This window comes from Trachemys scripta, chromosome 1, assembly GCF_013100865.1.
Source record: "Trachemys scripta elegans isolate TJP31775 chromosome 1, CAS_Tse_1.0, whole genome shotgun sequence".
NCBI lineage: Eukaryota > Metazoa > Chordata > Testudines > Emydidae > Trachemys > Trachemys scripta.
The window spans coordinates 310,607,507-310,624,854 of record NC_048298.1 but is presented as its reverse complement, the minus strand read 5'-3'; the positions used below and the strand labels follow the sequence as shown (position 1 = coordinate 310,624,854).

The window sequence follows — 17,348 nt, the reverse complement described above, 5'->3', positions numbered from 1 at the left end:
GTGCTTTAGTGATTAGAGCTGATCTAAATTTTTGGACTGAAAAAATTTCCTATCAAAATGTGCTCCACGAACTGTGAGCTACTGACCTTCCTGGAAATGGTCAGTAACCAATATAAATTGTGAGTTTGAGTCCCCAGCCATCGCTTGCTCTTCAGTTGCCTATGATGTAACACTGAGCATATGGCTGCATATATTTGTTGACTAATAACTAGAAGTAAAGGGTCAATACTAACTACATTGCTATTAGACAGAGAGGGTTTGAGGATTTCCTCCAATGCTCCCCACTCCCATTCTCCATCCATTGTATTGTAGTTTAAATAAATTACCATAATAACTGAAACCAGTGTGATTATACTGCATTATTTTAACAAATAAAATATGCAGAATTTTAAAATATTGTGCACAGAATTTTTAATTTTTTGGTACAGAATTCCCCCAGGAGTAATAAGGGTTATTATCTATTGTTTATATAAAGAGATCTTTGACTTGTCAAGGTACCACATATGGAAAAGAGGTACCTCAGTTTGGCATCTCCAGTAGATGGTATTGAGCAGTGCCTCAGCTAGATCTCCACTGCAGCAGCAGCACTGCCATAAAAGTCCAAGTCCTAATGCAGAAATTCAACCCACAATCATCTAAGGCTCCAACAAATAGTGTTACTGACATCAAGCGTGGTAGGGAGTATTCTTTACAGGCCAAGGAAAGAAGCATTGATGTTCAGCTTAATTCAAGCACTTTGTGAACATTTATTTGTCACATTTCATATACCAAATGTTATCAGAATTAGCACATGCACAAGTGAGAGATATACAAGCAGTTACAACTTGAAAACGCCCCCCATACAAAGGGCCATATTTCAATTTCAGTTACAATAGTGTAAAACTGGAGTAAGTCCACTGAAGACAAATGGAATGACTCTGAATTTGCACTCTCAGTAGTATCAGAATCTTGCCTAGTGTACATAGCAGTAATTGATTATTCAGATGATAAAATGACTGAATATTTGTACTAAATACGCTCAGAAGCTTGCCTCTCTCACCAACAGAAGTTGATCTAATAAAATATATTATCTCATCCACCTTGCCTAATATCCTAGGACCAACATGGCAACAACACTGCATGAATGTGTGTGTGACATTTACAATAGATCCCCCAAAAGGTGAAATTTATCTTCAATGTTTCCATAAGCAGTACTTTCAACATCTATACTTTGAAACTACCTCTGTCGTATGATCTTTTCTCTTGTTTAATTTAGATGCAATATTTTCTGTCCAAGGGCTTCAAGTCCATGGGGATTGTCTTTAAGTCTACATTAAAGGGTAATCTATTTGCTTGTGCTATTGCAGAGCTTTAGGTTTGGATTTGTATAACTTTTTGTGAACACCCACTTTGTTTTTTAGTGTTCTCTGGGGTTGCATTACAGGAGCTAAAATTAAATTAAATCATTCATTGTTTTTCTGGGACTGCAGGAAAGGACAACTTAAAATCAAATTCAGGGCTGTACATGTCCTTAAATTCCAACTCATTAATACAGAAATTCCCCTCAGCCTAAAGATAAAGAAAAGAAGACCGCTGGTGTGGTTGTGTCTAGCATTAGATGAACATGTAACCATGAAAATCAACTTTGTTTTTAAATCAACATAGAGTACAAATGTTTATTACTACTAATTCTGACCCCCTCGCCTCACAACACAGGCAACTAACCAAGCAGATACAACAGACCCTCAGAGTTATGAACACCAGAGTCACGAACTGACCAGTCAACCACTTACCTCATTTGGAACTGGAAGTACGTAATCAGGCAGCAGCACAGACCAAAAAAAACAAAACAAAACAAAAGAGCAAATTCAGTACAGTACTGTGTTAAATGAAAACTACTAAAAAAATAAAGGGAAAGCATCATTTTTCTTCTGCTTAATAACAATTCAAAGCTGTATTAAGTCAATGTTCAGTTGTAAACTTCTGAAAGAACAACCATAATGTTTTGTTCAGAGTTATGAACATTTCAGAGTTACGAACAACCTCCATTCCCAAGGTGTTCGTAACTCTGCGGTTCTACTGTATTGTAAAGACTTCTTTGAGGCAACCAAAGAGTTAATGATTAGCTTTGAAATCTGGTATGGAATTTTATGGAAAAGGTTAAACATTCTGGTAGAACTCCCACAGATTTTAATAAAAGATAGTAACAACGCAGATTAAATTCATGCTGGCTTCAACATCAGTGTAGCCAAAAACTGCCCCAACAGATTTTTTCTGCTGTTCTTAAAACAATAATTTTCAACTTTTCTTCAGTTCTGAAAGTTTCTACTAGTTTAAGAGAAAACATATAGCATGTATGTATGTCCCTATACATATAGCATCAGATTCTGCTATCCTTTTCCAGGTTGTGTAGTAACTTGCTCTACTGATTTCAATGGAACTACTTGTGGAGAAAGGTACTGCCCATTGTGAGGGTAGTAAAATGTAAGCCTGTATTGAGCAATACTGCCAGAACTGATAGAAACATTCAAAATGAAAGTTTTAAGAAAACCTACTGCACAGGAGTTGGAAATGGCAGTTACTCTGATCTGGAACTAAAGTATTTTGTTGTTGAACTGAACTTCAGTACACAAGCCAAGCAGTAGGGAGGGATAAGGGCTCATTGAATAAATACTGAGAGACCCTTAGGTAGAAGAAAGACTAATCTATCTACACATGAGAACTTTAGGAAATACACAGCCAGGAAGACAGGGGGGAAGGGAGAATTTTTGGGAGAAGTGACATTTCTTTAGGAAAATGCATTCAAGATCATTATGTATTCTGGAGCTCCCCATCTGCTCCCACTCCAGGATATGAAAATGACTTTTCCCTGGGACCCAAAGACCTGAGACTTTGCCACTTTCATGGTTATTCCTTAAGGGACATGCGTGGTCAGATACAACACATGCTGTCAGGGAGAAGGCAGATTTCAGTTGTGCTTTAGATAGATAATATGGACTGCATAGTAGCCAAACTTGTTTTCTTGGCTTTACCAGTCCTTTCTAGGACCTGTGTAATGAGGCTATTATTTCATCATTTATCTTCACTATATTCTCTCCAATGTAGTTTACTTTAGATCAAAAACCCATTAGATTTATATAATCAAAAATGAGAGCTGAGTCAATACACTTTTGGAGAATATTGTCCGAGAAATTCAAAGAGAAAAACTAACCACGTCCTCTTGCTTGAGTCAGATAAAAGTGGCAAAAGTTAACTTGAGAAGGGGTGATGTGCTAGAACAAAGACTGGCTTATGCTTTTAAAAGCTACAGCTTAAAACCTTGAGTGCGCCCAGTGGAAGAATGTGTAAAATGGCTGACAAGGTATGAGGGTTTCATAGTTAGAGCTGGGTGAATACATTGATTTTTTGGTTCAGTGGCCGAACCAAAATATCTGTAAAACAATTAAGTTTTGTTTTTTTCTCGACAAGATGAAAAAATGTTGCTTTGAATTAACATTTCATTTTGAACAAGTCAATTTGAAACATGTCCAAATGGTTTATTTTGACATTTTCTAGACAAACCATGTAGACATTGCCAAAAAAATTATTTTCTGGGGTTTTTCGGCCAAAACAATTTGCCAAAGTCAACTCAAATTTGCAAATACTTTCGCAGCCCCCACAATGCCTTTTTGGCATATTTAGTATTCACCAATTTTTCCCCCCAGTTCTATTCACAACACTTGGGGCCAGATTCTGAGCTGTGTAAATCGGCTTAGATCCACTGACTTCAGTGGGGCTACACCAATTTCCATTAGCCAAGGATGTCCAAGAGATAAATTGTAATATTGTCAAAGAAACATCATAAAATGATATATTAGTTATTAAAACAAAGATGGCAGTTTATTTATAAAATGATCTTCTCAGCAGCAATACAATGAGACAGATTTGCAAGATTACTGTACAAAATAATCGACATACCACATTTGTGTAACTGGGTCATGCTTACTTTATTCTGTGTGACTCATGTTGTACAAAAAGAAAATGAATGTTAAAGGAATACACTAATTATTGTGGCTGTTTAACCCATCAAAAGTTTATCTAATGAAATACCAATACTTTCTATAGTCCTTTGAATCTCAGTGATCCATTTCATAGCCTGACTGGGTCACGATAGCAAGCTGAACTGTATAAGAAAACGGTTCAGTGGGAAGCCTGCTTGAACCATATTTCAACACAGTTCACAAATACTGTTCCATTCTGAGCATAGGCCAGCACAGGGCCTGTCAATCACATAAATCCTGCTTTGAAAGCTTAAGTGAGACTTAAAGCCTTATTACAGGCCCTCTGGCCGGGGTGAATTTCACCCGCAGAGTGCACTGGTGTCCAATATATGTAATGATCTTCATCTGAAAGAGCAGAGGGACTAAAAATAGAAACAAAAAATTCCAATAAATATTCCTAATTTAACAGTGTATTATTCAAAATGTCCTTACGAGTAAATCACTATCAGAAAATATAGTCATTCAAATAATTAAATATTGACTTTGTGCTAAATAGAAGATAAGTAACTCCAATTCAGAGGTCAGAAAAATACAAAAGCGGAATTGCATTTTGCTGAATTTAACTAGCATGCAAATGTTGACCTTTTTATTGGCTTAGTTTACAAAAACAATTCTGTACATTTCTGATCCATTGGCTTACAGTTTAGTTTGATTCATCTGTCAAATATGTGGTGTGAAAAAAAGATGAGCATATGGACAGTCTGGAGTTTAACAGTATTTCTAATTTTTAGAATGTTTACTAGAAACATAAAACACCTGTGTTTTACTTAAAATATGAAATATCCTTTAAAAAATAATTTATAGTATATACTGTCCTTGATTACTGTCACTCTCAACATCTCTTTTGGATTCATCCAGTTGGGTAAAGGATTCATTCTTTAGTTTTGGTGACATCATATGGTTTCCACCACTGTGCAAATTGCAACACTTTCTTCCTCTGATCATCGAAGTTCTCTCTAATTCCTTTTTTCCAAAGCCTTGGTTCCAAGTCCAGCATGCCACCAATTATTTCCTTTGCAAGTATAAAAGAGAAAATAAAGAAAAAGGCTGAATGGTTGTATGACTTCACTTATGGCTATTTTGCAATCAAACAAAGAATGTATATGTTTCCTCAAATGTCACTCACCCACCTTGTCTCTCTAATATCCTGGACCAAGAGCCAGTCTTATGGTTGCGTGCCATGGTCAAGAAGCAAGGAATGACATGGGCCTGGGGTGCGAGGCCATAGAAGGGAGCTCAGGGCACTGGGGGATGGGCAGCAGAGCCAGGGGGCAATGGGTGGGGAGCCCAGAGTGGCAGCGGGGCCTGGGGAAGCAGTGAGGCCTGGGGCAATGGGAGGGGGAGCCTGGATGGGGAGTCCATGGAGGAAGGAGAGACAGAGGCAATGGGGGCAGGGGGGGAAGCCCAGGGTGGCAGCGGGGGCCAGTGCACCAAAATACAAGTTCGCCCAGGGCACCATTTTCCCTAAGGCCGGCCCTGCTGGGACCGACACGGCTACAACAACACTACATAGTCAAGGCTGAAAGAATAGAAAACCTAAATGTAGCTAAACGTAATATTTTAAGAAATTAAATTCTGAAAGCCTTAAACTCTCCAAAACTAGACTGAAAAATGGAAAAAATTCAGCTCATCAGGTGAGTGACTCAGCCAACAACTTCTAAGGTACAGCATTGAAATGCACTCTACAAGGATCGTACCACTATAGGGCTATGTGGGTGTATTAGTAAGTTTGTGATTTAAGTAGACAAAAGCCCAGAAATTCACAGGCTCCCCTACTCTGTTCGTAGCAATATTTGAAAAAAGATTAAATTATTCCCCAAGTCCACTTATTGTCTGGTTTTTCATTACTGATTCTTCCAAGAAATTATTACTGTGGCTTAATAAAAAAACATAAGCTCTTATTGCAATTCGTAGTTTATGCGATAAATTCTCAGCATATGCGTGCAGGGATTTAACCACATAACTCCTAGTAATATTATCAGTTGTGTGTGAGAGAAACAGCGTATATGGGAGTACAGATGTTATACAAACTTGAATTATTTTTATTTTTTAAATGGATTTCATCTAGAAAGGTTCTTAAAGAAATTTTTTTCTATCAAGATGAAACTTTCAAAGACAAGCTGTTTGACTTATGGCCTAGCTCCCAAATATAAAGATTACTAAATTGTCTTGTTTGTGAGAAGAACGACGACATCTGGTCATGGATTAATTTTGCTGATGGATGAATGCTGAGTGGCTTGTTGTTGCTAGGTCTTCTCAATTAGTTATTTTGATAGGATTTTGGATAGACTCTTCTGTAACACAATGTCATCTCAAGACCTTTCACCTGGACAAAGCCATGTCAGCCTCCTCAAAAATGGTTTTGTGTTCTGTATTTTTGATATTTTGACAGTCTCTGTGGTCTCTGAGCAAACACTGAATATTTTTTAATTGATGGCTTAAGTGGGACTTTTCCCAAAAGTGAGGCTAGCTGAGGAAGGCCTAACTCAAATCTGATGGGACCAAGTTGCATATCTCCAGGGTAGCCTCACACTTAATTTGCTCAAAGGGCTTGGAGGAAGGCTCTCTGCAAAGCAGAGTGAGTGAAGCTCGCCTTTCGGGTCACTGAGCCACCTGAGGGAAGATTCACATTCCAGAAATTCTGAGACTATCACCTCAGGGAGAGGAAGGCGATAATCAACCGACGGGCTACACCAGCTTTTGGCCAATCTTCAGGCCTGAAGGCATGCTAGAGAGAAGTGCTGTGCCAGCAAGATCAGCATCTGGCCCTTGTCTGCAGTTTCATCTCCTACTCCATGAGAATCTAGAAGACTCAGAGAGCTGAAGACTTTGTGAACCCCCATTATCTTAAGTATTTTAGTTCTAAAAAAACTTTGACTGTCACATGTAAATTTGGGTGCTAAATTGTCTAATTGTTGCTTATCTAAATATTATTATACAGACTAACAAAATATTTTTGTTGGGAGTTTGGGGAGTAAAGCAGTAGCCACCACGTTAGAATTGAAATCTAATCAGGAAGTTTTGTAATTGGTTTGTAGATGGTTGTTTTAGCATTAGCTAATTTAGGTTCAGTATCAAAATATCAACCAGGTCCCAATTATAGATTCAATTGACTTGGGTGAAATTCTTTAGTTGAGTTATAATCAAATGGACAGCCACCTTCTTAGGATTTATAAGGATTATTTGTTGTATTAATCTAATAAATGAAGTAATCTGATTATTTGAATCCACTTCAATATTGAGATTAACTTGTTGATTTGACCTTGATTTGATAGCTGCATTGTTTAATTCTTAGTTTAGTTTAGTATTATGAATAAGGATAAGATTTTGTCATGGTAATTTTTGCCATAGTAATTTCACAGACAGGTCACGGGCAATAAACAAAAATTCACAGAAGACCATGACCTGTCCATGACTTTTACTAAAAATAACCCTGACAAAATGAGGAGGGGGGGGGGGGTCCAGCACCCACTGCTGCTGCCATTCACAGCAGCTGGGAGCTCCAGGACAGGTGGCTGGGAGTTGCTGGGGCCCCCTTGCCCCAGCTCAGAACTCCGGGGGGCCCCCCGCCATTACTTGGACCTCCAGGGGCCACCTTCCGCCCACGGTGGCTGGGCACTCTGGGGGTGCCTGCCGTGCAAAACAGCTGGCTGCTCTGGGGGCTGCCTGTGACAGCTTGGACCTGCGGGGGACCCTGCTATGGCTCAGAGCTCCGGGCAGGCACCTAGGAACTGCAGGGCCCCCAACTGCCCGCAGGGGCTGGGAGCTCCGGAGGGGCCCCCTGCCACAGCTCGGAGCTCCGGGGAGTCCCCCTGCCACAGCTTGGACCTCCATGACATAACCATAGCCTTCATTATGAACAGTAGGTTAGCTTTGGTGATATGCACTCTTGCTTTTATTTTTGTTTAATAGTTTTAATAAAATTTATTAAACTGATACTGAATCACACTTCTTTCAGTTAGCAATGTGGATTCAGAACCTTTGAGGACGAAGGTGGATATCAGCCAGCCCAAAAGCCTGACAAGATCCCCCTCAATTAGCCTTTGGTTCTCACGTATGTGACTTAAATCCCAATGCACTGCATAGAAAATCTACTACCATCTAGTAAACTGTGATAAAGTATGTTAAAATAACTCAGTGTTGGTGATGTCTGATTTAGTTACTGATACAAAAAATTCAATACATGACAGGTGCTTTGGACTTGTACATGTCAATACCTTTCCAAAATAATGAGGGAACTTGTGCTGATCTTCAATTACATGAGCAAAGCCTCCTTGAAGGCCGAAGTCCACAGAGAAGTAGGGCAAGCCTCTAGGAATCTAAATACATATAAAAAACATGCATTTTAGATATTTTAATAGACTGTATTTACAAAAGAACTGCTGTTTTTAATTAAGATGCCCCACAATTTATTAAAAGTGAAAGTTGTTTTTAAAGTTGGCAGTCAATATTAACACAGAAGAAATTTAGGCCCTGATCCTGCAAAGACTTAGGCAGGTCAATGGGACTAACAGTGTAAGTGAAGTTAAATATGCCCGTATGTATTTGCAGGATTGGGGCCGTATAGGGTATATCTACGCAGCATTCTGGGGTGAGCCTCCAGCCCGGGTTGCCTGACTCGGGGGAGTGGGTTCCTGCTAGCACTCTAAAAATAGCTACTATAGACAGCGCTTTGAAGTTGCAGATTGGGCTGTAGCTCAGGCTCTGACACCTTGGGAGGTGGGTGAGCTTCACAGCCCAAGCTCTGGTACAAGCCACAGTTTCAAAGCACTGTCTATATCACTATTTTCAGAGTGCTAGCATGAGCCCCACTGGTCCAACTCTGACAAGCCGGGCTAGGAGACTCGCTCCAAAATACTGTGTAGACATATCCATATTGTACTGCATCTTTCATACAAGCTGCATCACAAAAATATGTTTTTATACAGTTAAATAATCTAGCTGCAGAGTTAAAAAAAATGAAGGGGAAAAGAACAGGATACAGAAACTGGAAGAAGAGACGTTTGAAAATAGATGGAGAGATTATGACATGGAGTGATTCAGGAAAGCTGAATCCAGATGGCAGGAAGTGCAGAGAAGAAGATTATAACATCAAATGTGGCGAGATTGAAGGGATGGAGAGGAGACTGGCTTAGAGAGATATATGTATTAAGAGAGAACCATCATCATTAGAGATTTCCTTATCTTCTGGACTATAGTTGTGTCAAGCATGGGGAAATTTAAGAAGCAGGACTGCAAGTTAAATTATTGCCAGGAATGAAAAGTATGCTGCAGTAGAGACAAATGCCCCAGATTTTAGTCAGACACCTTTATTGGTGGCCATTTTGATGCCCTGAAAAAAGAACTTTGTAGAAAAAACAAAGGCAGGCATACAATGCTGGAACAGCCCCACTACACAAGTTATGGAAATTATGGACTAACCTGTTGAAGGGGAGATTTTCATAGTTCACTGAGCCCGCAATGAATTGGCCAGCCAGCCAAGAGATACCGCTAAGAGAATTTTCATTGGGAGAAGAGGGAGCGGTGCCCTTGAAAGATTCATTAGTTGCTATGATGTTACAAGGGGAGTATTGCTGCTTCATGGCAGCACACTATTTTATCTCTACTCATTGCTGAGCATGTTCCTGCATAGACAGATGGTAGGAGTTATTGTGTCTCAAACACACAGCTACTTCCTCTGTTCCAGGCCAAATGCCTTGTAACTATCACAGGTGGTGTTTTACAAATGGCTTTCAAATAAAATGATATAGAACACAGGGGTTTTTTTTGTTTTTTTTTAAGGTAAGAATTCCCATGGAGGGTGCAAGTTAATTTATTTTGTAACATACATCATCTATAGGGAAGCATTTAAAGTCAGGTTTAAAACTATTAAGTAAAGAATGAGCTTGGAAGAGGAAAAAAGGGGGTTGCATTGTCTTACTTGAAAACAGTTCCAAAAGGTTAAACGAAGTTCTTCCTTTCTCCTGGTAGGCTTTGTATAGTTTTGTGTAAGGACATGATTTTGATAATTAGCGAATCAGGTAATTTATGAGTGATAACACTGTGTGAGTTGTTTAACATGGCTTCAATATACAGTGTGTCCTACTATATACAAGTCTATACTACAGCATACAGCAACTGTTATTGCTTACAATCTTTGTTAAATTTTCTTTAGCAGCCTGAACTATGTGGCTATTTCAATATTTGTGTTATTTTCCATTACTGCTAGAGATCCTTTTATAAGAAACTAAAATTAAAAGAAAAATTTTGATTAAGACATTTGTTAAAATACAGTAGCAAATTAAAAAGATGAATTATTCAATAGCTGACACATGGGATTATTATGTCTGCTTATCAACAGAATCTGGAATGCTTTAAAAACCAGTGTTGACTTGACAAATCACATTTGCTCCTGTAAATTAAATTCTGACCTGCTGTTGTTACAAATAACCTCTAAGATTACTACATACTGAAAGAGATTAAAGGAAAAAATATGTTTCTCCCTTTTTCATAGCTTGTCTCATTTAACAGCACTCTGTGTGAATTGCACTGTTTTGCTTAGGTCATCAGCACATCTTGTCTCATGCACTAGCATAATGACCTCACTCTCATGCCCTGATCTGGGGGGAGCTCCCTGGCACACACTTTCTCTAGCCTTGCAGGAGGGTGTTTACCAGCAGCAAATAAAGTTGAAAGTGAAACTGATTAGGCAGCACCCAGACAGATGTGTGCACACAGAGACAAAGGAGAGTGTGGAAGAGGGAGACTCCTCAGGATGTTTGGCGTTCTTGTTTTCAGGTCTGCCTAAAAAACTTTCTAAACAAGATCAAGAGAGCAGAAAAACCCTGATTGTTTTAAAGACATTTTAAAAAAATGTTTAAGACAAATCATTTAAAGGGAGCTACACCTCTACCCCGATATAACGCGACCCGATATAACATGAATTCGGATCTAATGTGGTAAAGCAGTGCTCCGGGGGGGCGGGGCTGCGCACTCCGGTGGATCAAAGCAAGTTCGCTATAACGCGGTTTCACCTATAATGCAGTAAGATTTTTTGGCTCCCGAGGACAGCGTTATATCAGGGTAGAGGTGTATTAGAAACTTGAATATTTGAATACTGAACACAGTCCAGCACTGACGTCAACTTTAAAAAATAATCAAGTTGACAGTTGATTCTAAAAAGTACCAATAATTAATGTGGGTAAGAGGTTGGTCTTTTAGTCTATGTCCAGGAACCTTCTGTAGATCCTGTTTAAGTCTATGAAGGCAGTGAGGGGGAGAACTTCTACATCTTGTCCTAATCTTGACCAAGAGCCTTCCAAAAGGAGCAAGAGACAAGCGCAGACAGAGTCTCCTTAATTCTCTTCCACATACTGGGTCAAATTGAGCTATGGGGTAAGCAGGCATAACTCCCATTGACTGCAGTGGAAACTGCACCCACCAACAGCAGAGCTCAATATAGTCCACTATGTCAAGGATGAGCCCTAAATTGAAAACGGTAAACTCATTATGCTGTCTCTCATTACTGCTATGCAAATCAACAGCATGTATTTATGTTTCAGTACTTAAATGGATTAGGAATATACACAACTAAACCTGCAGTGAGGGTATACTGACAAACGCTTCCTGAATTATTTTTAACTTAAATTTAAATTTGCTTTACAAATTGTTCTGGCACTGCACTCCCATAACCAATTTAGTGCTGTAGTTATCAAAGAGGAATAATATAAGAGGAGAAATGCCAGGAGGGGGAAAGGGAAAACAAATTATGTTATGTTAGAAGCACTTATCCTTGAAATTTAGGTTTGTATCTAGAAAATGAAACAAAGCTTTGATATATTGGTTCTGACTGTCTTGAAACAGGTAACAACAATGCTTCCTAGTAACATTTCCTCATCTTCATGGCTTAAGTAAATGGAAACAATGCTAAATAACGGAAGAAGATGCACCAAGTCCCCAGTATTCCCTCGCTGCACAGAACACACAAACGACAATGAAGAAATCCTGTGGAAACAGGATGATGGGTGGAATGAAGTTTGTACCAGGAACAGTAACAGAACTACTGAGTAGCATCTGCTCACCACAGAGCTACCTCCATGAAAACTATACTGGAGCTGAAGGTTCTGTGTTGAAAAGTACTTTCTTCACATTTATAGAAGATCGGACTTTTACCTCTTGCTCTTCAAGTAAAACTTCACCCCCAGAATTGATATCCTTATCCTTTTATAAGCCTTTGTCCTGCCACACTCCAAACCACTCCAAACACAACGGTCTGTGTTTTCTCTCTGACTTTAGATTGTAAAACCCTTTGAGTAGGTAGGAAACTTTTTTATATTTGCTTGTTATTCACACTATAATAATAAGTGTTAATTTTAATGTATTTATTATATTATATATGTATATACACTCCCACACACATATATATATATACACACACATATAAAAATTATAAGACAAGGAAAATCTTGGGTCCTTATACTTATTTTGTAGAGTGCATACATAAATTCATCAGTTCATCTTTTGTTTCATCATATTCTTGGAACTTGCCATCTTTACTTAAAAGAAAATATATACCTTTTTTAATGAGCCCTCAATGCCTCATTACAAGTAATCAATACATAAAAGATCAGGGTGCTTCCACGGCTAAAAACCTAAAACAGTGGGTGGAGACAGCATAAACTACTATAATGACCTCTTGAGACCTGCCCTGTCAGGGAGATCAGTGTTTTTAGGAATAATATAGTTCTTTTGACATGCAGATGTAGGCACAGTAACTCCCACGTGATACCATAAGGCTTACTGTGATACACAATAGAACAAAAGTGGTTGACCAGAACAAAGCAGTATGCTCTGCCCTAAAATATCAAAAATGAAAAGTAGGTCCTTGTACCTAGAGCTTTAGAACCTACCGGCTATGGCATTGATTTTGGGATGTTGGAGTAGAGAATTCGAAAAATCCTGGGTTTCGATAGCTGCCTAAAGAAATGATCTAAGCAACCTCTAACTGGCTATGAGAAATTAGAAATGGAAACATTTATTTGGATTTACTTGAATTGGGAAAATTAAATGCAAAAAGTGGTTGGCTTCCATGAGTCTATACTGGTTGTACTTTCTGGTATCTAGGATAATAAAACCAGAACATTAAAAGTGAAATTACATTAAGTTATGATTCATAGTGTGTCATTGGCATGCATGATGCTTTACCAAAAAAAAGTACAAGGTTCCTGACTCAAAGAGCTTTCAAGCGAAGGGCTAGATTGTGTCCCCAGGCTCAGCCCTGAGTCAGGGAAATTATGGGTTTGGCACAGGGGTGCTGGAACTAGGGGTGCTGGGGGTGAGGCAGCCCCCTCTGGCTTGGTGTCCATCATATACACGGTTTACAGTTTTGTTCAATGGCTTTCAGCACCCCCACTATAAAAATTGTTCCCAATGCCACTGGTTTGGCACAGTAATTACTAGGTGAAAGTATATGGCTTCTGTTATATAAACAACTGATTAAACAATAAATTTGTAAGCACTTAGAGGATGATACAGTTATAAGGAATAGGCAGCAGGGATTTATCAAGAACAAATCATGCCAAACCAACCTAATTGCCTTCTTTGACAGGGTTACTGGCCTAGTGGATATGGAGGCAGCAGCAGATGTGATATATTTTGATTTTGGTAAGGCTTTTGACACAGTCCCACATCACATTCTCATAAGCAAACTAGGGAAATTTGGTCTAGATGAAATTAGTATAAAGTGGGTGCACAACTGGTTGAAAGACCACACTCAAAGAGTAGTTATCAATGGTTCACTGTCAAACTGAGAGGGCTTATCTAGTGAGGTCCCACAGCAGTCTGTCCTGGGTCTGGTACTATGCAGTACTTTGGTTACTTGGATCGTGGAGTGGAGAGCAGGCTAGCGTGTCTGGCTCAATAAGGCAGGATTCTGGAGTCCCAAGCTGGCAGGAAAAACGGGCTCAGAGATAATTCCAGCATGTCAGGTGACAGTCCCCTTGTAACCGGAACCCGTCACACCCACCACTGGAGGTTTTTAAGAATAGGATGGACAAACATCTGTCAGGGATGGTCTAGGTTTACTTGGTCCTTCCTCAGTACAGGGGACTGGACTTGATGACCTCTCAAGGTCCCTTCCAGCCCTACCCTTCTCTGATTCTATATACGAGGTCAGATTAGCTGACCATAATAGCCTTAAAATCTATGAAGAGAGCTGGTGTGTAAGCTGTACTACCCAGAAGTAGTCTCTCTCAATCACAATTCCTCCTGTGCTCCCTTCTGGCTCAGGGAGGAGGAAGTAAAATAATGCAGCCCTTGGGAAGGGGGCTGTTCTCACATACCCAGCCATATCCTCTGGCCAGCATGTAGGTGGGGATAGCCAAGGCTCCATACATTTACTATTCACAACACCCATACATTTGCTCCCTAATGGGAACATCCACAGAGCAGCTTCTGTTCTCCACACAGGACCCACACCTGATGTGGTCATGCCAAGGAGACCGGGAGAAGACCTAATTTCCCTCTACATTTGCATTAAAATTAGTTAGCATCTGACCCTAGCTTAGAGAGATAACACAAGTAAAGGCGGGAGAATAGGCATGAAGCCAGAAAAAGGACAGTGAGCAATGGGAAAGGTATACAACTGATGGGTGAACACTGTTGTACCAAAAAAGCAGACTCCATAAATTTTTTTTATATTTCTTGTTTGCTTGTTTATATAGTATAGCACCAGGGTGGGAGCAAAGAGCCATAGAGACTAGTGGTAAAAAATACTAATCAAAATAAAGGAGAGACAAAGTGAGGGAAGGAATAGCTTTTATTGGACCAACTTCTGCTGATGAAAGAGAAAGCTTTTGAGCTACATAGTGCTCTTCAGGTCTGGAAAAGGTACTGAGAGTGTCACAGCTAAATACAAGATGGAATGGATTGTTTAGAGCAGGGGTCGGCAACCTTTTAGAAGAGGCGTGCTGAGTCTTCATTTATTCACACTTAAGGTTTTGCGTGCTAGCATTACATTTTAACATTTTTAGAAGGTCTCTTTCTATAAGTCTATAATATATAACTAAACTATTGTTGTATGTAAAGTAAATAAGGTTTTTAAAATGTTTAAGAAGCTTCAGTTAAAATTAAATTAAAATGCAGAGCCCCTCTGACCGGTGGCCAGGACCCAGGCAGTGTAAGTGCCCCTGAAAATCAGCTTGCGTGCCGAAGATTGCCTACCCCTGGTTTAGAGTAAGTAGTTAGCACATACTCTAAGACTGTTGTAGCCGTGTTGGTCCCAGGATATTAGAGAGAAAAGGTGGGTGAGGTAATAGCTTTTACTGACTCAACCTCTGTTGGTGAGAGAGACAAACTTTTGAGCTTGTACAGAGATCTTCATCAAGTCTGGGAAACTTCCTTTGAGAGCGATGACTGAGGGGTCAGATATGGACTGATCACTTTGTGAAAAACATTTACTCACAGGTGATATGGTATTTTTGTCTTATCATTTTTCTATATGAGTTCATTTGAGAGCATAGTGATTGTCTGGTTGCACCCACAAAGTTGTTAGTGGGGAATTTAGTGCACTGGATGAGATATATCACACGCTGTGACAGGCATGTGTAGGATACATGGATCTTGAAAGGTGTGTTGGGGGTGGGGGTATTGATCATAGTAGCAGTGGAGATATTCCTGCAGATTTTGCATCTGTTGTTCTGGTAGGGTCTGGTGCAGCTTTGAGTTGGTGGGTCCTGGTCTGTGGGGAGCTTGCTTCTGATGAGCCTGGCGAGGTTGAGGGGTTTGAATGCCAGAAGAGGGGGCTTGGGAAAGATTTCTTTCAGGATGTGGTCCCCATCAAATATGGATTGTAAATGTTTCATGATAAGGATGAACAATTTTTACAAAATGATCACTCCGTATCAGACCTCTCAGTCCTTCCTCAAAGGAAGCCTGTATAACATCTTCAAAAGACAAGCCTGGAAGCTTAAATTCATAACTTTGCTAGACAGTAAAAATCATGGCCTTAATAAAGATACTAGATTTCTGGGTCACTACAACAATCTGTAAAAGGGTGGGGGGGGGGCTTTTGCCCTATGTTTGCATAGGTGTTAGTGGGCCCTTCACCTTGAATGGTCTCTTAGAATAACTACACCGCTACCTCAATATAACGCGAACCAATATAACACAAATTCGGATATAACGCGGTAAAGCAGTGCTCTAGGGGGGTGGGGCTGTGCACTCCGGTGGATCAAAGCAAGTTCAATATAACGCGGTTTCACCTATAACACGGTAAGATTTTTTGGCTCCCGAGGACAGCATTATATCGAGGTAGACGTGTACTACTTATGCTAAACAATCTGTTCTACCTTGTATTTAGCTGTGACACTCTCAGTATCTTTCCCAGACCTGATGAAGAGCTCTGTGTAAGCTCAAAAGCTTACCTCTCTCACCAACAGAAGTTGGTCCAATAAAAGATATTATCTCACCCACCTTGTGTCTCTAATATCCTGGGACCAACACGGCTACACCACTGTAATCAGAATAAGTGGGTTTTGAGGAAGGGGTTGAAGAGGGATAGGTAGAGAAGAGGGTATAAAAAGGAAAGAGGATTAGTTTATCTTGGGGCATGTTTAGTTTAAGAAAGGAAGTGGGATATGGAAATGTGGAAGATTTTAAAAAGAACAGGAGTCCAATCTATAGGTAGAGATTCATTCATGGTTATGCAGCACTGATAAACCACCCAAACAAAGGACAGGTTTCAGAGTAGCAGCCGCGTTAGTCTGTATCCGCAAAAAGAACAGGAGTACTTGTGGCACCTTAGAGACTAACAAATTTATTTGAGCATAAGCTTTCCAAACAAAGGAGTAAAACTATATAAGACACCGACAAAAACTGTTTCAAAGCATAGAGAATCATTTTACAATATAGTGGAAATTATACAGCTCTATTATTATACTCAATTATGAAGAGTAGCTAGGAAGAAAGAAGATAGGATTGTTAAACAACATCTGAAACCCTTAGAAATATATTATGGTGACAGTCAATAAGAAGTTACATATGAACATCCAGTGCAATCTGGTAGCATAAGACCCACCACCAACCACCAATTCTGGGCTGCACAGGTAGAGAGGTCACAGAACTGGGAGACAGTGCAGTGCTTAGACAACTGCATTTGGTTCTGTCTACCCATTATCAATCTCCTGCTCAAAAGTAAGACTGCATTAATTCATTACAATAGTGTCTTTCAATAAAGCAAGTTGATTTTTGTCATTACCATTCTTCATAATATACCATTAACTACTGGAAAAGAGAAATAACTATAATCTAGCACTATATAGACACAATCAATCATGAGGACTTTAATCTAAT

General features: G+C 39.6%; 1 protein-coding gene across 1 annotated transcript in view; it reads right to left on the bottom strand.

The window, feature by feature from the left end:
- Window positions 1-3,832: 3,832 nt before the first annotated feature.
- The window catches only part of CWF19L2 (CWF19 like cell cycle control factor 2), a 165,872-nt gene continuing 152,356 nt past the window's right edge, over window positions 3,833-17,348 (bottom strand). The window contains exons 17-18 of the mRNA XM_034758854.1: window positions 8,237-8,338; window positions 3,833-5,031 (exon numbers count right to left, since the gene is read on the bottom strand). Of these exons, the coding sequence (XP_034614745.1) occupies window positions 4,891-5,031; window positions 8,237-8,338 (243 nt within the window). The 3' untranslated portion in view covers window positions 3,833-4,890. The remainder of the gene's footprint in view (window positions 5,032-8,236; window positions 8,339-17,348) is intronic.